The sequence below is a fragment of the Procambarus clarkii genome, chromosome 1 (genome assembly GCF_040958095.1).
Source record: "Procambarus clarkii isolate CNS0578487 chromosome 1, FALCON_Pclarkii_2.0, whole genome shotgun sequence".
NCBI classification, from domain to species: Eukaryota; Metazoa; Arthropoda; class Malacostraca; order Decapoda; family Cambaridae; genus Procambarus; species Procambarus clarkii.
This window is the reverse complement of record NC_091150.1, coordinates 49,676,201-49,698,226: the sequence shown is the minus strand read 5'-3', so window position 1 is coordinate 49,698,226 and position 22,026 is coordinate 49,676,201. Positions and strand designations below refer to the sequence as shown.

Sequence of the window (22,026 nt, the reverse complement as noted above, 5' to 3'; positions counted from 1 at the left end):
AAAATAATGTTGATGAGGGGGATTTATTTTATTTTTTTTATGAAGGGGATTTCTTCATTGAAATGAAGAGCTGCAAGAGTAATGTCAGCAGAGCAAGTATGCACTTAAAGTAATTCAAATGTTTAGAGTCAGTTAAAGTTGAAAACAAAATTTGAACTTTAGAGTACAGTGGATGTGATAGAGCTAGCATGTTCAAGTGGAAAGAGGATCTATTATTGATTAGATGGAATGTAAACGCTTTCTGCTGTTGAATGTGGACTGCAATGTGTTGAGCACTTATTTTGATTGCTAAAAAGATTCCTGCAGCTGAATGGTAATTCAGTTTTTATTTATAATTCTATGAAATATTGGAACTACAGTACTGATTAAGGCCAAGATTATTGTGTCAACCATTTGTGGATGTCTGACAGCTGTCCCTGATGCCCCTGACAGGATGTCAGGGACATCAGCTGAGTGGACAGCACTTCGGATTCGTAGTACTGAGGTTCTGGGTTCGATCTGCAATGTAGGCAGAAACAAATGGGCATAGTTTCTTTCACCCTGATGCCCTGTTCACCTAGCAGTAAATAGGTACCTGGAAGTTAGACAGCTGCTTCCTGGGGGTGTGTAACAAAAAGGAGGCCTGGTCAGGACAGGGCCGCGGGGACGCTAAGCCCCGAAATCATCTTGAGATAACCTCAAGATATGTCATTGGAAAACCTGCCTTTCTCCCTAGACAAACAAACATTTTGCCATTGTAATCTTTCAGTTCACTGCTGTACAGATTGAAAGTACATTTGGTGATTTTTTTTTTTTTTTAAGTGAGAGGCATGGCCATTACATGTACAGCATCATAATTTTGGAGGCACAGTGTGATACGGCTCGGATACAAACAGTAGGCGAGAAACTTTGTTACCATTATGTACCGGTATCTATTGGCACCATGAGCCAGGCAGGCTCATGTATTTATAGGCATCAACCACTCACAAATGGTTGAGAAGATCACTTAATATTAGAAAAAGGGTTTAGATAATTATATCATGAGTATGAAATGGATAGGTGGATTGTCTTGTTGAATTATTGAATAAATGCTCAGTATGGATGATTTAGAAACTAGTTAACAAAAAGTTACCATGGCTTATATTAGTTTTGTAAAAGACAGAGAGCACATCATCTGTTGAACAAGATAGACTTTAAATACGTGAAAAGTTCAACATATATTATCTTAAGTGGGTGTTGGAGAAATACTTTTTTATGGGTCACTATACATGCTACAGGATATTTTAGCAGTTGTTGGGGAATAGAATAAATATACATATACAGTAAAGTAGCACCTCCAAAATCTGGATCATATTCTAGACTATCCATATCTTTTAATTGCTATTTTTGGTTTACCACCAAATTTTCCAGATGTTCTTACAGCAATTGAGGAAATTTATTATGCATATTTAAAAATTTTAAACTTTTGCAGTCACCCTAAACTGACCTTGAAGTTCTCAATGCCCATGGTTAATGTCATTCTCTCGGCTACAAACTGTAGCTGTCCACCACCAGAAGCCAACCCCAGGCTACAGTGCTACGCAAACATTTGTAATAGGCATCATCCAAATCCTCATGCTTGGAAGGTTTCAGTGTTTTTGTTATTTGTCTTTTCACCATTGTTCTTCAAATTATAAGGTCTCCTTCCTAGATTTTTTTTTCTTCTAATACATAGTAAGGAAGCTTCTTTTACCATTGTCCCATTGCTTAGAGATCCAGATTTGGGAGCGTGTTCTCTGTATAGCTAATTTTTGTTCATTGCTGCTTGAAATTACAGTATTTAAAACTTGTTATTTTTAAGTAATTACTAGCAAGTATTGTAGTACCAGCATTTTACCTCAAGACCCCTTTTAGTTGTTTTTCCAAGAGATGGTATGCACTGTTGACAGTACAGTTTAATGTTATAATAATTTGAGCATTATTTGACCCACTTAGTGTAGTACTGTACTATGTTGTGTGCTGTGAACACTGATGGTGCAAGGTATTTATATCCTATACATGGTGCAATTATTTGTTATTTTGTGTAATGCAATATAATGATTATTAGGACTACCTGTAGTTGTAATCTTGTTTCCAATATTACTACCTTTATGAAAATCTATATTATATTTTTCATCTCTGTTAACTGTGTTTGTTATATAGGTGCTATTTGAAACAGATTAAATGATGCTATAATATGGAAATTGAATTTATCTTATTTCGTGCTATGGCCATAAGAATGAAAGGCTACCTTTCTTGCAACAAAACATTCCATTTATAATGTACTTAAGGTAAAATATAATTAGAATTTACTCCAAAGTTAGAAGTTATTTTGTATATAATTATAATGATCCTGCCTGGTTTTTATCAACAGTTTTGTTTCTTGTAGCTATTTATAGTAAACTGTAATTTTGGCTTCTTGACATTGAAAAAAAAAACTGGTTAGTATAGATCTCCTTACATTGATTTTAGTCACACATGTTACCAATATGATTGTACACATATTTTATTATATACATTAGCTTTTCTAGATTGCTTAGCCCACTTTTTATTACATAGGATGGAACCAGATTCTGAACTTTGTAGTGAGGGCATTTTAACTTGTGAGCTTCCCATTTGTGATCATTGAATTCACAAATTAACTTGTGCTCTTAAATACATGTACAGTATATAACTTCAAGATGGGATTGTGTCGTTGGTTAATCCCCTTAGCAACTGTATACTCAAGATTTTTGCCAGTAGGTAAGTTATTCAGGCATGTAATGTTGCCAGTTTTTTTATAGTTTTGTCACAACATAGCATTAATGATGGTGATGAGTGGGTTGCACTATGCACAACCCTTCCCACTTTGCCTCCCACTTTTCATACATCTTATGTCAATAGTAATGTTGGAAGCATTTGTTACCAATAGTTGTGATTCCTGTGCTCTGAAAAAAAAAAAAAAATAGGGTGACAGGACAGCAAAGGAAAATAGGACAAATATATGAACAACAAGAATAGCTTTCAACATCTTTTAGTCAGATATTTTTTCTTCCTTGTTCATTTTGTAGCCTACTTGGTATCTACAAATCTCAAGACACAATATTTCACCAACTTTTTATCTCTAATTTTTCTAACACGCCCACCTCTTTCCATGTTAATTGAGATACCAGTAAATAATAGCCAGTGTGGCTGTATTTGTTTTGTTTATAACCATTACTGCATATTTTATGGCAGCCTAACAAATGTTTGGAATTCTACACAAAATATTTCAGATGTTGAATGCTAGAACATTTTGAGCTAATAACTGAAATATTACATAAAGTTTCTGCATGTACCACTTTGCTTTAATTATTGTAATTCAGTTCATAATTTGAGAGAGTAATTACAGTGAAGTGTTATCACTGTAACCTACTAAAGTACTGTACAGCCATGCCAGTCTTCAGCTTTACCACAATACTGCTAAATGGTGTATTCTTATGTTAATATATAAAAGATTGGCAGTCCATTGCTTAAATATTTGCCTTATTAAATTGAGTGCAAGTACAGATCAAAAGGTAGAAATGAACCATGACGTTAATCGCGCTACCGAGTTGAGAAGATTCTCTCAAGAAACACTTGTGAAAGTGAAAAATTCTGAATATGTACATTCAAAAGCATTTGATAAAGAATTTATTTATAAAATCAATGTTACATAGAACTGGTGTTGCTTTCTTTAATGTTGCCAGGCCCCAGGTCCAACTAAGAGTACATAGGACTATTTGTTAGTGATACAGTAGTGAGGTTTACTTCACATTGCAGTAGAACCTACTACCTTACTGAAAAGAAGTTTCTACCTCACACTGAACAGAGTACTCAACTGTTGTGGTGATTAAGTATTTTCATCAATATTTAGGATGTGTATTTCTGAATTTGTTAGTCTTCAATTTTGGCAAACTCTGTTACGGTAGACAGTATTTTCCATGTCACGTTAAATGTTAACTTGCTTGTTCTGCCTTTGTTTTATATAGACAGCCCCAACAGATTAATATTGAAAGCCTTTAATTGTGCATTTTTCTATATTATTGACTTTATTTCATGCCAACATGCTGCACATCTTCCTTAGGTTACTTGTTTATGAACTGGTTCTCAGTAGCTGTGTGGTGCGTGGGTGCTGGTACAACACCACAAATTTGCTAGGCCTCTGGACTTGCACAGGCCTATCAAATAACAGGGGAAAGTATCTTGTGTGTTTAGAGGTGAGGGAAGCATGGAAATCCAATGTCAACCTCATAACTAAGTGAACCTGCCTAGATAGTATAAGCAAGCAAAACAAAGTACACATGTTGAAAAAATATGGAAACAAGGAAAGCAGAAGTTTGCCCAATAGATACTAGCTTATAGTTTATAAATATTGAGCAAACTATTGCTCCATCTAAACTTTCTGGATGTATTTACTCTGTTGATCACAAATCCTCATGCATTCCCTGGTGTTCAGTATGCCTGTCATGTCCAGAGCCCTGGTAGTTTTGCGGATGTCTGTAGTACCAGAGCCAATGTTAGTGAGGCCACCAAAAAACAAAACAAAAGTTTCATTACATTCAAGTCTTCATTTTTTCCATTTCATTGAGGTTGAAACTAAAGATGCTGATGGTTGTGTGATTGTAGTGGTGATGGGCAAAAGCAATAAGAATATAAAGTAGATTATTACTGTAATTTATGTACAGACATAGAATAAGGAATATGATGTAAATTATATGACTGGCATGTTTTAGCCACTTTGTTATAAATACTACAATGTCTTTCTCAAGTACAAAACTTTGTCAAGATCTTGTATATTGCTTGTAAAAACATCATTAGTGTTAAGACTGATCATATTGTATTATTTTTATGTTTTGCACATATATAAAGAATTCTTATATTAGCAGTATTATTGAGTAAACAAAAACCCTATAATCTTGAGGAAACATAATATATTGAACATTTGTATTGTCATGTGCTTGGCTTGGGCTGGAAGGCAGCATTAAAATGTGACATCCTCTTTCTACTAGTGTACTTTGTTCATTAACCCCCCTCATGGGTGTTGCCTTTGGTTTAGAGTTAGTGTGCAACTTTAGGAGTAACTGTCCTTGGGGAAAACTGTGTCCTGTCCAAGTATCCCTGCACCAGTGTAATGCTTGTTGGAGGTTTGGCCATGTGGCTTCAACTTGCCAAATTACTCTGTTTTTTTGGCTCTGTGGTGCATCCAACCATGTAAACACTTTCCGGTCCCCAGTGCACCCCCTAGCCTACCTTTAGGTGCACCGAGTGTTTCCTGGGAGCTTGCAGCCAGACTCAACTATGTATGCTCTTTCCAGTTTTCTCCCCTCAATTTTCATGTTACAACATTCATTTTGGTATCTTTTAGTTTGCAATAGAATTCACCTCAGGGATATGTACATATGAAAGTTCAAAATCCCAGCGTGCCACCCGCACCAAACTCTCAAATCGGTCGAGGGTTACCCGTGAGCGAGCAACCTCACCAAAATGTCTACTCTTTTCGGGATTCTCACCTCAATTCTCATGCTATGTCGTTCATTTTGGTATCAATTTGTTCAAAATAGAATTCCCTACAGGGGTATATGCATATAATGTCAAACATCCCAGCACACCCCACCCGCAGCAAAGGTGAAAGTCGGCTGTGGGAGAATATGCATTTGCACACTTGCTACACCTGCACACAAATATGTACAGTATACTCTCTTCAGTTTTCTCACCTCAATTTTTTGTGTTATAGTATTCTTTTTAGTATCTTTTTGTTCACAACAAAATTCCCTACAGGGATATATACATATGAAGTCCAAAATCCCAGCAGTCCCCCCCCCCCCCTTTCCCCCCCAGCAAAGGTGAAAGTCGGACAAGCATTTGCTGTGAGCGAGCACGCTTTTGCACACCCATTACACATGCACACAAATGTGTATAATCTTTTTAGTTTGACGACGTCAATTTCTGTGTTACATCGTTTATTCTGGTATCAATTTGTTCGCAATAGAATGCTCTACAGGTAAAAAAGGCTGTACTTGCCACCCAATGATGTTTTAGGCCATGAATTGAGCATTAGGTTGAACCACTCCTCATGCTCCAGGAAACTGTTTCCTGAAGTTGCTCCACCAATGTTTTATAGGTGGAGTGGATGGTGGGTAAGCATTACTGCTTATCCACCCAGTATGTCTTATTGCAATGGTACAAGCCGGAGCATGGTGCAGCACACAGTGCCACATCACACAACTTGCACTTATATTTGGTGTCCTTCCTTTTACCATTTTTGTTGCTAACACGACACTTTGGCCTTTTCTGGATGTGAAATGGGGGAATTGTCCAAGTTTCTGTTCAGACGTTCTTATTAACAATACGAGGGTTTCTCCTAGTAGTAGCACCCGAAGGAATAATCTGACTCGTCTTCCGAGTCAGATGATGATTTGTCATGTCGAGGTGAAGATGGGAATAGTGGCCACCTCACACCTGATGGTCCGGGTGTTGCAACATTGTCACCAGTAGATGTGCTCCCACAGTCATGTACATCACCAACATGTCTGATGACATTTTGGAAAGGCCACTTCTTAGTTAAAATTCAGTAGTGACCAAATGAGGACTTCATGTAACTGTAGCAATGCAAGTGTCTTTGTGTCGGTTGTGTAGTACTGGTATAACACACAAGCATTATGGATAGCCATTTACATAAAGTAGAACACAATTTTCTTCGCTCAATTGTGACACTTCCGTGTGAAATGATATTTGACCATTTGGTCGAAGTGATCAACACCTTTCATACTGTTATTGCAGGCACAAATTGCATTTGGTTTGTTCAGCGACCTGTTGCAATGATGTTCTGTTAGGTTTATGGACTCATTTCCTTCGTTCTACTTTGTGGCAAGATGTGACAAGTGAAAACTCGCTTATCTTTCCACAGACTTAGAGGTACTGTATTGCCCTTCTGTCAAAATACAGTTTTATCTACAGGCAGTTTACCCTTTGCTTGTAGCTGAAGATCTTTTGGTGCACCGCACTGCAATCTGAGAGTACCATAGGTGTATACACCTTGTTCAAGCAGCTTTATTGTAGTTATCCATATATAAATGGTAACCTTTGTTCTTCAGTGGTTCAATTAAGCCCATAACCGATTGAATTGTTGTCTTCCCAATTCCTACATACTTCAAAATCATAGATTAACCAGTATGTGATTCAGCTAGCATGTACAGCTTTACCCCATACTTATCAGGTTTATATGGATTATAAACCTTGAAAGCTAGACGGCCCCTCCATGATATTGTGCCTTCATCCAAACAGATTTTTCTGAGGAATGTATAATATTTTGCATTTGTGCGAGAGATTCTAGGAATGTTCTAACTTTTATTAGTCTGTCTTGATTGTCTTTGGGAATGGCATTATTGTTATAAGTACTGTCTCCATTCAATTATCCAGACTATATGGGAAGGACCCCCAGCCAGATATTCACGTAATCCGGATAATGGTACTTTTTCACCTCTGAGTACAAAAGTGACCATTTCCAACTCTTTTTTATACTACAAAAAACATAATTTGAATTGCCTTGCCACATATAATTATTAAATATTCAACTAGAAACCTCAACTTACCTTGTTGGTGTTTGTCTTCTTGATTGATGCCACACATCTTGAAGTTAAGAATTCTTAACACTTTATGTAACCTATACTAACACAACGCTAAAATTAACACTTAAAATCACTGTACAGTTCATTAAGCAAAGTTAGTTTTGACTGCCAGCTGCTGAAGCCTCACTGGTTGAAGGCATTTGGGTTGCCTGTGAGGCCTCACGTGTTGAAGGTGCTTGCTTGCACCTCACTTGTTGAAGGCGCTTGCTTGCGCCTCACTTGTTGAAGGCGCTTGGCTTGCCTGTGACGCCTCACTGGTTGAGGTGTATAATACATAACTTGTCTTTAATTATTAGGACAACCTTCTGCCCCTGTGCCGTCTGTCACGAGGGTCTTGCTGCCCCCCCCATCCCCTCGTCCACACACACACACATCTACCTCCCTTCCCTTACCCTGACTCATCCAAGCAGTCCTGCCTTTGTCACCATAACAGACAATGGGAATGGCTTTGGCTAGATTACATATTAGTCACAGCTGCTTAATTCATACACTTAATAGAATAACATCCTGCTCCTGTTTTGTCCAAACTGCATTATCCCACTTAGTTGGACACTATCAGGATGTTCATTTTGGTTTTCTAATGGCCTAGGTCACTTGTCCCTCAGTATTACCATCCCGAGCAGTATTTAGCACCATTTGAAAATCCTGCAACACAGATGTTGCTACATTGTCTTCCCAACTTGATGCCTTCTTTTGATAATTACAATCCATTTTCCCTGCCCTTCCATTGCCACTCTTCACTCTTGGTGTCCTCTGCCTTTGAGCCACCCTCCTGCTCTGCCAGCACACACAATTGTCTTCGGCTGACTGTTGCTACCAGTCTTCACTGTATGCTCCTATCTTCCAGCCAGAAGCACAAACCAGATTCCTTCCCTGCTTCCTCTGCTTAGGAAACGACTTCAGTTCCAGATCTTTTCACCACTACAGTACAGATAAGCTGATTAGAGTCCTTTCTGGTCGTCATCTATCTAGCGACATGATGTTACACAGTCCCAGATTTATAGTTATTTCACATGAAGGATTGTGAATATGAAATATTCAAATAAATTTATATACTGCACCAGACTGCCCAAATTGCAAGGTATATGAGGCTTATATGCTGCTACCAGTAACAGTTTTGCTAATCACACTTCCATCAGGTAAGTCTGGCCAGGCTGCAGATATACCAAAAAGGGTAACCTCTCAAAACTGACCACAGGGTATTAAGTTACCATTTCAAACTTTCTTGGTTTGCACAATCATATAAAAATAGTTGAAAAAAAATTCATATTTTAATATACAGTATAATAAAAAGTGGCACTGTATTTTAGTCAGCACTATAATTTTGTGTTTTCAGTTGCTCAAAAATCAAGAATTTATTTACCAAAGATAAAATTCATATCTTAATATGAACAATAAATTTAATAATAGTTTTTTCCTCATCTCCATTTTATTATGGCTTATTCATAAATGGGGAAATACATTTTTATTTTGTACAATAAATAACCTTTAACTGGAAGAAGAGTCTCCCGCAGGTTCTGTAGTCGAGACATCAGTAGAAAATATGCCCTCTGGTACTGGCTTGGCTTCAGGTGCTGGAGTAGTTTCTTTACTTGGGACTGTTGATCCTGGTGCTGACTCGAGGACCACTGGAGTTAGTGAGGCCCAAAACATATTACCTTGGGAGTTAAAAAAAATATATAAATATAAAACAGTGGTTCCTACCTTATTTTTTCTGACACTTAAAAGGTGTTCCCTTGTCTCCAATTATTAGTGTGCGTACTAAATGTATGGGGCATATTTTTTTGCGCTACAGTATAGTGAGTCGGCTGATCAATGGTGAACTGAGATACTTTCCACTGTCTTCCTGTCCCAAACATATGACAAATTTCTTTGGAAAGTCTGTCATTAAGCAGTATTAAGTCTGGAGGTGAATGGTGCCCTGGGTGGACCTTCTAAGTTCTCATGTCTGAAGCCGTCAAGTGGCCTAAGCTCAGGCAAAAAGTCCATATGGACTAAAGATGGAGAATATAGGATTGTATACTGGAAATACTAGTGAGACTGAAGTGCTTGTGAATGTTTCTTATCAGCTAATATATACCAAAAAATGGCAGTATTGTAAGAATAGACAAATCTTACCATCCTTGTGATATCTCACTCTGTCTCCTCCGTGCTCCAGATAATCCGCTCTGGTGAGCCCCACAGCTACAAGATCTTCTACTGTGTCCCGAGCTCCATACCAAGGATCCAAAATTGGATTCTGGAAAACATAGCATTAACTGAAGCTTCCCAATAGTGACGTGTTAACTGAAAAATATAAATTCTTCTAAAATATTTTAGGGCACTAGTTATAGTAATGTAAAATGGTTTAACTGTTTTTTAAAAGTTTACTTTATGGTTACTTTACATTTCTAAACCCTTTAATTCTCTCAATCACGCTTTTAAATGAGGTAAAAAAATTTGTCAAGGATTTTTATATTAATGTAAAGAACATTTGCCTAATAAATATTAAAACCAAGATTAATTTAAATCATAAATGAACTTGATACAGTACATATAGTCATTCTTCTCTAATGCAACACTCATTCTTCATTGCATTACTATAATTGTTTTGCTATTACCACAAATACTTTCTCAATACAGTACTGTATAACTAAGACATTTTCTTCACTATTACTAGGAAACATATTCTTCACTATTACTAAGATTTGTTCAGTGTTACTAAGAAACATTATAAAATATTGAGACATTCTACAGTATTAAGAAATATTCTTCAAAATTATAAAATATATCACGCTATATATTTAATGCTCTGTTCCATTTTGAAACGACCATTAACCCTTAAACTGCATATGAAGTTTTGGAGTACTACACAAGATTTAAACGGCCCGCGGATACACGGGGTTCACATTACCTTCCTCAGGGCTCTTGTAAGCAAACACCATTTTTAAAAAATCGTGGGCAACATTCCCAGGTGTGAGAGCCTCAGTACTGAGTAAGCCACCAAGGCTGGCTCACGCAGCATGAGCCCACGGCATTGCTGTTCAGCTTGTGACCACAGCATTGCCTAAAAAACCAGCGTTGAATGTAATGAAACGCCATTTTCTGGGCGAGACCTGGAGGCTCCCCAGAGCTTATTAGGCTGATATGGTAATGTCAGACTTTGACATCAGTCATGTGTATGGAGTTCTTAAGGGCCTACCAGGGACAACGAGCCAAACCTGGCCCCCTCTAGAGAGGCAAGGGGAGCAATGGCCTATAGAAACCCCCGTGAGGTTGGAAGAATTCTATGTCTGCCATCGACCAGGTCAGGCACCCAGAAAGGTAAGCGTCCCAAAACAAACCCCTATTCTGGTAAAAACTGCAACCAAAAGCCGAACGGGTGAATAGAACTTCCCCAAACCAAAAGTAGCAAACTAGTATGACATCACTCGTCGCCGCGCCGCCGTCTGCGCAGCTCCCCCCTCCCCGGGAGGAGGAAGGGAGAGCCCCAGACAACCCATGCTGGCGATCCACACCCCAGTTCTGAGGCTGGATGCCAAAACACGCGAAAAAAATGCCGACCGGAGGGGAGGGATGCTGGAGAGCCGCCAGAGAGCCTCTGGGTCTCACCCAGAAAATGGCGTTTCATTACTTTCAACACTGGTTTTCTGTGGGGAGCCCTTATGGCTCCCCGGAGCTAACTACCCACAGAGGAAAGAATAGGGACTTACCCGGGAGACAGTTGCTGCTCACACCTCAACCCGAAGTCGAGCCAACTGGCTGCATCCGCAAACCCAAAGTGATACAGGCCCAACTGGGCCCCGGGACGTTAAGAAGGTAACGAGCAGCCAGAACCCTGTTCGACCGCCAAGATCCCCGTGCCAGAATGTCAGCCCAAGACATATTCCCAAAGACGGCGGCAAGAGCCGTGAATTTACGAACGTCATGGGCACGGAATAGAGCGCAGGCTGGCTAGCCTTAATAATCCTGCAGACGAACTGGGAGGCCCGCACCCGCGAATAGGGAAGGAGAGAAACCGGATCAACCCAAAGCACGTCCACGGACACAGAAGCCGTGGCGCGCAAATAATGGCGGAGAGCCGCAACCGAACACAAACATGATGCACCCCCGGCCTAACCAACCCAGGGACCCCTCCGGAAAGCAGCTGTCTCATTCTTCACCAAAAAAGAAGAAGGCTGCAGACGAACATACCGATCGCCCCAACCGAAGGAGCAGAAACCCCTGCACCGGAGGAGAGCATGAAGCTCACCAACCCGACCCCCAGAGGCTAATGCCAACAGGAAAGAGCCTTCGAAAAACAATCCGGAACCGAAGGGGCCACAACAAACCGAGAAGAAAGAAAAGAGAGCACTCTGTCCAAAGACCAGGACGGCTTAGGCGGCGCATGAGCAGGCCGGAGGTGAAACAATGCCCGAGACAGCTTGTGAAACGGCGCAGACGTAACATCAATACCAAAAGCAAGCTGAAGCGGCTTTGCCAGCGCCACATGATATGAGGCGACAGTGTTAGGCATAAGGTGACAGTCCTGGAACAACCAAGAGAGAAAGGACAAAACCACCCGAACAGAAAGCAAAGGACAAGCCAGCGTGGTAGGTCCGGGGCTCCCCCCTCCCCCTCTCGGGGCGGGGAGGGCTGTGCGGACGATCGGCGCGGCAGTAAAGTGTGATGTTTGCTTGTTTCCTTGGGATTATAGGGAGTTTCTATCTCTCTGTTCAGTTTTTTGTTTTAGTTTTTTACCATGTGGGGTTTGTTTTGTCATGCCTACCTTTCTGGGTGCCTGACCCTCAGTCGATGGCAGATAAGGAAAAGCCTAACCACAAAAGGGTTTTCCAGTGCCACTGCTCCCTGAAACCTCTCTGAAGGGGCCAGGTTCTGGCGCTGGTCCCTGGTAGGTCTGAACTCCTTAGCTAATGTCCCGATCTAATATAACATACATTAGCCCGATAAGCTCCAGGGAGCCGTAGGGGCTCCCTACAGAAAATTCTGTTTTGTTTTTTAAAATGTTAAATACCCGTCCCTGATCACAGATATGTAAAACAAAAATTGAAATTATAATTACTGTCTCCACCCGATTATCCGGACTATATGGGAAGGACCCCAGCCGGATAATCACGTTTTCCGGATAAGAGTACTTTTTCACCTTCGAGTCCAAAAGGGACCATTTCCAAAAATTATTATACCACACTCATGATTTTAATTGACACACACTAATTAGTGTGTGGGGCTGGGTGGGTGGTTAGCTGCCTAGCTGGTAGGTGGACAGGGAAAGTGGGTAGGTAGGTGGGTGGGCAATCATGTTGGTGAATGGGCAGGCAGGTGGGTGGGTGGGCAATCATGTTGGTGGGTGGGCAGGCAGGGATCTATCTTGAGGTTAGCTTAGATGATTTCGGGGCTCAGTGTCCCCGCGGCCCGGTCCTTGACCAGGCCTCCACCCCCAGGAAGCAGCCTGTAGCAGCTGTCCAGCTCCCAGGTACCTATTTACTGCTAGGTAACAGGGGCATCAGGGTGAAAGAAATATTTTGCCCATTTGTCTCCGCCTCCACCGGGGATCAAACCCGGAACCTCAGGACTACGAATCCAAAGCGCTGTCCACCCAGCTGTCAGGCTCCCCGACAGGTGGGTTCAGGCAGGTGGGTTTTGGATGGGTGGATGGCAGGCAGATGGGCTTGGTGGGTGAACAGGTTCGAGCAGGCAAGTGGGTGGGTGGGTGGGTGAGCAGGCGAGTGGGTGGGTGAGCAGGCAGGTGGGTGGGCTATCAGGCAGGTGGGTGGGCTATCAGGCAGGTGGGTGGGCAAGCAGGCTGGTGGGTGAACAGGTGGGTGGGTGGAATGGCAGGTGGGTGGATTGGCAGGTGGGTAAGTGGGCATGCAAGCAGGTGGGTGGGCAGGGAAGTGGGTGAACAGGTGGATGGGTGAGTGAGCAGGCAGGTAGGTGGGTGAACAGGTGGGTGGGTGGGCAAGCATTCAGGTGGGTGGGTGCGCAAGCAGGCAGATGGGTGAAGAAGTGGCTGGGTGGGCTATCAGGCAGGTGGATGGGCGAGCAGGCAGGTGGGTGAACAGGTGGCTGGGTGGGCGGGCAGGCAGGTGGGCGAGCAGGCAGGTGGGTGGGTGGGTGGGCGAGCAGGCAGGTGGGTGGGTTGGCAGGTGGGTAGGTGGGCATGCAGACAGGTGGGCATGCGGGCAGGTGGGTGAACAAGTGGGTGGGTGGGCGAGACTGGACAGAGACAGATCACAGGTCTGTGATCTCCTGCCTGGTCACCCCCTCCCCCGACCTCACGCCAGACTTCCCATCTCCCCTCCATGTGTGTCGACACACGTGGGTGTTGACACACTGTACGATGACTTTTAACATATGCGCCTTAAGTTCTGTTAAATCCCATTTTATTTTCTTGTAAATATTTAAATGAATAAATAGCAAACCAAATACTGTACTGTACTGTTCAACTACTGTATTATAGTGTGTTATTTAATTAATATTCGTAACTAGCTCTCCACAGCAATAAGAAAACAATATAATTCTTGCAACACCTCTAATGCCTCCTTCCTTTGTTAGGCTTAAGCAAGTCGCATACACACTCAACAGTTCTCCCTCCCTTCCTGCTAACTCATTCCCTCCCTCCCACTCACTCCCTCTTTCCTTCCCTCCCAACTCACTCCCTCCTTCCCTCCCTCCCTTCCTGCCAACTCACTCCCTCTTTCCTTCCCTCCCCAACTCACTCCCTCCTTCCCTCCCTCCCTCCCTCCCTTCCTGACTGTTATCCCCCAGGTGGTCCCTCTCAACACTCCCCTCTCTTCAGACACCACCCACCCACCCCACCCCTTCCTACACCATGCGCCTCGAGTCACAGCCTTACGGGATTAATACAGTACTGACCGCCGCCTGGCTTTCGTATCCAAACATTTGACTGCTTATCCAGCTGACTGTCCGGATAATGCAACATCGGCAGCAAGTTAACCGATCCAGATTTTTTATCCGGTCAAAAACCCGATTTTCTGACTACTATGGACATTTTGGCCGGATATTGAGATAACTTTATCCGGTCACGATTTTGGCTGTATAAGGGCGTTTTCCGGATATTCGAATTCCGGGTAATCGCATGTCTACAGAACTTTGGCTGCAATGGGGTCCGGAAAATGGCGTGTGACGTCACGATTTGGTGGTCGCCCGTGACGTAGACTCCCGAAGCCAGTCGCCTGCCAGCTTCAACATGAACGTGTTGCCACAAATATTTTTTTGTTCATTTTTTGCGTATATTTTCAAATACATTTGTTTTATTGTTTTTTTTTCTTGCCAATCCTATGTATAATGAACACATACATAATATTATGGCAGTAGAACATCCGTACTGTCCCAAGACACTGTGTTATGTGTGTTTCAAATGTGTCCACATATATTGCTCATATATCCAATGTTTCATGTTCATTTATGTATATTTACAACATATTTACACACTATACACTATCACACACTATATACATTAACCATGAACACACTCAGAACTCCGCGAGTGTGAGCTGCCATACCCAGCCAGCTCTCCCTCACTCCTCCAGCACCTAGCTTACTCCTTACACCTTACTCACCAACATTGCTCCTCCCACTATACTGTTATTTTTTTTATTACACTATTTACATATGTTATGTATATGTTTCTACATGTTTTATTCACCATAACTATGCAAGTAAGCCGGTATTGGGTCCAAACAGCATAGTGGCCACCATACACTGCATTAGAAATCACACAGGAGCCAGCAGAAAATGGCTCCTCCCAACATACTCCTGTTGCTGTTATTACACTATATACACATATTGTATATACCCATGTACATATGTGTTCACCATAGCGAACCACTAAGCTAGTATGGTGAGCCAAACAAGAGTGGTTACCACACACAGTGATACTATCTGGATTCCCTCCCTCCCTCCCCTAAATTCCTCCTCCCACAATACTACGCACATATGTACATGGGTATATACACACATTTTATATACCCCATGTACATATGTGTTCACCATAGCAAACCACTAAGCTAGTATGGTGAGCAAAACAAAAGTGGCTGCCACACACAGTGGCAGCCACCGCCATCCATACTATCTAGATTCCCTCCCTCCCTCCCTCACCAAACTTCCTCCTCCCACAATACTATGCTCAGTGCTAATTATCACCACAATCCTGCTATTATCACAATCCTGATCACTAAATCCTGTAAATGAATAATTGACCACAAGTTTATTTTGTAAAGTAACATAAGGAGGAGTTTGAAGATTCCTAGATGGACGAAATAATGCTGTGGTGCTGTGGCTAGCTAGCGCTCTGAACATCATGAACAGCACCGATTCACTGATATTTGAACATTGTACACAGTCACTATCACACTGAGGCTCTTCTGTAATACTATCATGGCTAAATAATACCAGTTATATATATATTTTGACATTATTAGGCGATGATGTGATCACAAGCTGAACAGCAGTGTTGTGAGCTCATGCTGCATACGCCAGCCTTGGTTGCTCACTTAGTACTGAGGCTCTCACACTCGGGAATGTTGCCCACGATTTTTTTTTTTAAATGGCATCTGTTTACAAGAGCCCTGAGGAAGCTAATGTGAACCCCATGTAGTCGCAGGAGTTTTGAATCATACACTAAAAATATAGGATCCCAGAGGCGCATTGCACACCCCCCGTCGAGCACCTGCAGGCGCGTTGCGCAGTTTAGTGGTTAATTGAATGTACAACTTTGCACAGAATCTCCTGTTAGAGAATACAACTGTCTTCATATGTTGACACTGGATATAGTCCCTGAAATATTTATTAAATGTTCCCATTATCTAGTTTGTCTATCACACAAACAACAGTTACCAGTTGTTTGTACTGAGGAGGAAGGACGTGTAAAAAGAATAAAGTGCATATACTGTACATGTGGCGTTATAACATCACCATGCACTCTTTCTCACTACTCCAGGGGGGATTGAAGGGGGAGGGGGGGAGAAAGGTAAACTGCAGCATCACAATCACCCTGAGGTCCACTTGTATGCTTGGGACACTTACATGTTTCATGACATGTTTGCTCCAAGGTGAACTGCACCCTTACAAGCCTCTAGTTGAAACATACAAGAATTAAGAATATGATTCTTAACATTGGCCTTAACAGGACCAGCTCAGAAGATGAGCAAGCGAAGGCAAGGGACTATAAGCACAGATAATGCAGTGCACAGTCCCTCAAATGTGCAGCTGTATCAGAAGCTTCCAGGGACAGAGTGCAGGAGTAGGGTCAATGTCTAGACCCAACACCAGTCTCAAACACAAGGAGGAAACTGACAGCACTCAACATGAGGTAGGTTTGAGGCAACAGCGTGTCCGTTGCTTCAAAACTCCATGCTTCACCTTGGTAAACTGCAAAAAGCAGAAATCACACTCAAAACTGGGTAGGGACATCATAATCATCACCACAATATACAAGATACAGGTACTAAGAGGAATAGATGAGATGGACATGGCCATCCTCTTTAAACTTTAAGAAAACAAGACAATATGAGTGAAAACTGAAAACAATCTAATTGTGGAAACAATTCTACAATTACTTGAACAGTACTCAGTATGGTGCCGGTGGTTGAGCGGATAGAACACTGGACGCGTGATCCTGTGGTCCTAGGTTCGATCCCGGGCGCGGCAAGAAACGATGGGCAGAGTTTCTTTCACCCTGATGCTCCTGTTACCTAGCAGTAAATAGGTACCTGGGAGTTAGTTGGCTGTCACGGGCTGCTTCCTGGGGGGTGGAGGCCTGGTCGAGGACCGGGCCGCGGAGACACTAAAGCCCGAAATCATCTCAAGATAACCTCAAGATATGGATAGTTAGGAATTGGAATGTACTGAAGAAAGACGTTGTGGATGCTACCTAAATCGACAACTTGAAAAGCAAATATAAACATTAAGATATTTTTAAATGTACTGGATACTAAAGGGGCTTGCTAATATTGAAGACCCACATTAAACAGATGAGTATGCCGTAATCCTGTTACACGGCACAGCAGATTAATACCTATGGAGTAGATTTTATTAATTAGGAAAATCTAAACAAATTAGAAAATAACTACCTCAGCAAGACTAACGCTGAAATGTGACTGGAACGGTCTCATGGCCAGGAGTTCCCTCTCTATTCTTGGCTTCAGTCCTGGTATTGATGAAGGGCCGCCAGTAAGGAAAACATTGCTCACTAGTCTATTTTGAGTATCGGAGTCAAATAAACCCAAAACATACTGAATAGTGGATGTTATGCCACCCTGTTCAAGCCCATACATGTACGGCTGGAAGAGGAGCTCCCCAATTCTAATCTGTAAAATAAAATGGGAAACAATGGTCAGGCTAAATAATGTGCTGAAAAAGCACATTATTTGACAGTAAGGAAACCTAATAGCTGTATATACTGTACAATATATATTTTACTGAAAACTGAAGAAATTATAAATATTATATTAATATTCATAATACAAACATTAAAAAAATGCTCTATAATAATAAGATTATTATAAAATAATCAACCTCTACCAAAAAACCAGCATTGAATGTAATGAAACGCCATTTTCTGGGTGAGTCCCGGAGGCTCCCCGGAGCTATCCATGACTGATATGGATATCCTAACTATTTTGCATCAGTCGATGTGGGTGGAGTTCTAGCCTACCGGGGACCACGAGCCAGAACCTGGCCCCCCCTCACAGAGGCACGGGGAGCAATGGCCCATAGAAATGCACATGTGATTTGGAGCATTCTATATCTGCCATCAGCCGGGACAGGCACCCAGAAAGGTAAGTGCCACAAAACAAACCCCTATTCTGGTTAACAACGAAAATTGACAAACAAGTGGACAGAACTCCCCAAAAGAAAAACAAGCAAACAAGCATGACGTCACACGAGCCACGCTGCATGTCTGCGCAGCTCCCCCCTCCCCAGGAGGGGGAAGGGGGAGCCCCAGACCCCCAAGCTGGCAATCCACGCCCCAGTTCAGAGGCTGGATATCAAAGACCACGAAAAAGCGCCAACCGGAGGGCGGGAGGGATGCCAGGGAGCCTCCGGGAAAGCCCCGGGACTCACCCAGAAAATGGTGTTTTATTACATTCAACGCTGGTTTTCTGGGGAAGCCCCTAAGGCTCCTCGGAGCTACCTCACCAAAGACTACCAAGAAAACCAAGGGGACTTACCCGGGAGGTGGTCGGTGCTTCACTCCTCAACGCGAAGACGAGACAATGGGCTGCATTCGCCGACCTAAAGCGACACAGGCCCGACTGGGCCCAGCATGACATCACACAGTAGGTAGCATGCAGCCAGGACCCTGTTTGACCGCCAAAATCCCCGTGCCCGAATGTCAACCCAAGACATATTGCAGAAGACGGCAGCAAGAGCAGCAAACTTACGAACGTCATGGGCACGGGGATAGACCTCAGGCTGGCTGGATTTAATAATCCTGCATACGACCTGAGAGACCCGAACCCGCGAACAGGGAAGAAGGGAAACCGGATCAACCCAAAGCGCGTCCCCGGACACAGAAGCCGTGGCGCTCAGATAACGGCGGAGGGCCGCAACCGGACACAACACATGGTGAATCCCCGGCCTGACAAACCAAGCATCCACAACCCAAGGACCCCTCTGGAAAGCAGCAGTCTCATTCTTCACCAGTAAAGAGGGAGACAGCTGCAAATGAACAAACCGAAGACCATAACCAAAGGAGCAAAAACCTCGCCGGAGAAGAGCATGAAGCTCTGCCACGCGACCTTCAGAGGCTAATACCAACAGAAAAAGAGCCTTAGCAAAACAATCTTGAACTGAAGGGGCCACAACAAACCGAGGAGAGGACAGATAGAAGAGCACTCTGTCCAAGGACCAGGACGGCTCAGGCGGCGCATGAGCAGGCCGGAGGTGAAACAACGCCCGAAACAGCTTGCGAAACGACACAGATGTAACATCAATACCGAAAGCAAGTTGCAGCTGCTCCGCCAGCGCCGCACGATACGAGGCGACCTTAGGCATCAGATGACGGTTCTGAAACAACCAAGAGAGAAAGGACAACACCACCCGAACCGAAAGAGAGGAACAACGACGAAGGGTCAAAAAGAATCAGAAGGACCGCCAGGAAACTTCATACTGCCGCCGAGCCATAGGGGGCTCCCCACAGAAAACAAAAGATACAGGGGAATTATCCATGCATACTGTAAACTCCAGTGAGCTACTGTTAGGGGGGCCTTACCAGAAATCATGTTTTGAATGTAATGAAATGCCCTTTTCTGGTGGACTCTCAGTATCTCTCACCAACCACGGACCCACCACATATTTCTTTCCCAAAGGTTTTTGGGGTTCAGTACTGGCAGCTCAGAGTGAGGTGGGTGGCCAGAACTCCAGGTGATGTAGTCCACCATCTAGTGGTGGCTGTGCACATTAAGGTTTGGCCTACACACCCACAGTAATGATTGGTTACTTTGTTTGCCTCAGATTTATTTGTTTTATTTCAAGCAGTTGTGTGCTTTGTTTCATTTAACTTTTTGGTGAGTTATATTTACAGTTTTTGGTTAGATCTCTGATCCCCACGATCCCTTTGCCTTATAGAAAGAGCTGGATTCTAGTCCTGGCTCCTGGTAGGCCAATGTGGGTCTAAGTGGCCTGTTGTAATTTCTAAGGTTGATTGGCTATGGTTGTTATTTCTGATTTGCTATGGCAATCAGAAATATAACTAGAAGTTGGCACTTCTTGCTGCTAAAGAGGTTTACAATGTCAGTAGTCTTTCATAGTCAAAATTAACCATCATTACAATACAAAAATATTAAATCTTACTTGTATACCTATAGTATACAAGTGAGATTTCTGACCTGTTCAGTCGAGAGCTGAATCTGGTAGTTCTCAGCAACTGAAGTGGGCTTGCTGGCAGTGCTGTCTCCCAAGAACTCAGGACTGTGCTGCCGTAAGGCTGATTCTAGCTCTTGTAATTTTTCATTTTCTTCCTCACTGTCTGACCCTCCGCCCTCCTGGTAACACACACACACACAAAGTAAACAACACAGGCACCAAATTATTTACATACTGTACTCTTTAACATCCTATGAAATCTATCCATACTATTTTATCTTAAAGTAAAAGATTGAAAAAAAAATTTAATGCAAAAAGCTATACATAACATTGATGACCTTCTTATGTTACCACTAATCAGAGGTCATAAATAATTGCCTCCATCATAAAAGTAGAAATATTAGGTTTATTAAATAAGAATCTACAAATAACATTCTCAACCTGCCATGCTTGTAACAAATGTGTGAAGAGTTCCTATTGAACTCTATTTTGACCACCCAGTGTTCATTCACCTGGCCATTCTACTACCTTGACTTTAACGTCCCTCTTGCTGGGGAGCAACGAGACTATGGATCGTGACCGTAATTTACTCTAATACTGTGAGAAGAAGGTTTAAACCTCTTACTTGAACAATACCCCTTAAATGAACCCTGTTGATCCCAAGGTGGTTAGTTGGTTGGTCAGTGACTATATTACTGTTAGGTAACTGACAAACTTACTTACAAAGTGAAAAATTATCATCTGAATAGCTGAGCTATGGAAGAAAGCAATGTGGCTAATAGGACTAAAGAGAGGTGTATCCAACACTTGGCTACTATGATGATGAATATCCTCAGCATCTGTCCTGCTAGGAATTTTAATCCAGGAATTCAGTACTTTTTAAATACAAAATTCACAATCTGCCAGAGTATAAAAATCCAGACGAAAGGGCTTTCCCCAGAAAACCAGCATTGAATGTAATGAAACGCCATTTTCTGGGTGAGACCTGGAGGCTTCCCAGAGCTATCCAGGCTGATATGTATATTGTTAGACTTTGGAATCAGTGTGAATGGAGTTCTAGGCCTACCGGGGACCACGAGCCAGAACCTGGCACCCCTCAGAGAGGCATGAGGAGCAATGGCCTATAGAAATGTATATGTGTGTAATTACCTAAGTGTAATTACCTAAGTGTAGTTACAGGATGAGAGCTACGCTCGTGGTGTCCCGTCTTCCCGGCACTCTTTGTCATATAATGCTTTGAAATTACTGATGGTTTTGGCCTCCACCACCTTCTTACTTAACTTGTTCCAACCGTCTACCACTCTGTTTACAAAAGTGAATTTTCGTATATTTCTACGGCAGCTTTGTTTCGTTAGTTTAAATCTATGACCTCTTGTTCTTGAAGTTCCGGGTCTCAGGAATTCTTCCCTATCAATTTTATCGATTCCTGTTACTATTTTGAACGTAGTGATCATATCGCCTCTTTTTCTTCTATCTTCTAGTTTTTGCATATTTAATGCCTCTTATCTTGCTGCTAAATCAAGTAAATCTAATCTTGCTGCCTCTAATTCTTGCTGCTAAAGAGGTTTACAATGCCAGTAGTCTTCCATAA

The 22,026-nt window shown here is 42.4% G+C and overlaps 1 protein-coding gene across 2 annotated transcripts in view; it reads right to left on the bottom strand.

Annotated features, from left to right (window-relative positions):
- Positions 1-9,032: 9,032 nt before the first annotated feature.
- Arp5 (Actin-related protein 5) overlaps positions 9,033-22,026 on the bottom strand; it is a 45,373-nt gene continuing 32,379 nt past the window's right edge. For both annotated transcript variants that reach the window (XM_045728796.2, XM_069309312.1), the window contains exons 10-13: positions 20,459-20,614; positions 17,699-17,935; positions 9,744-9,864; positions 9,033-9,283 (exon numbers count right to left, since the gene is read on the bottom strand). In XM_045728796.2, the coding sequence (XP_045584752.1) occupies positions 9,114-9,283; positions 9,744-9,864; positions 17,699-17,935; positions 20,459-20,614 (684 nt within the window). In that variant the 3' untranslated portion in view covers positions 9,033-9,113. The remainder of the gene's footprint in view (positions 9,284-9,743; positions 9,865-17,698; positions 17,936-20,458; positions 20,615-22,026) is intronic.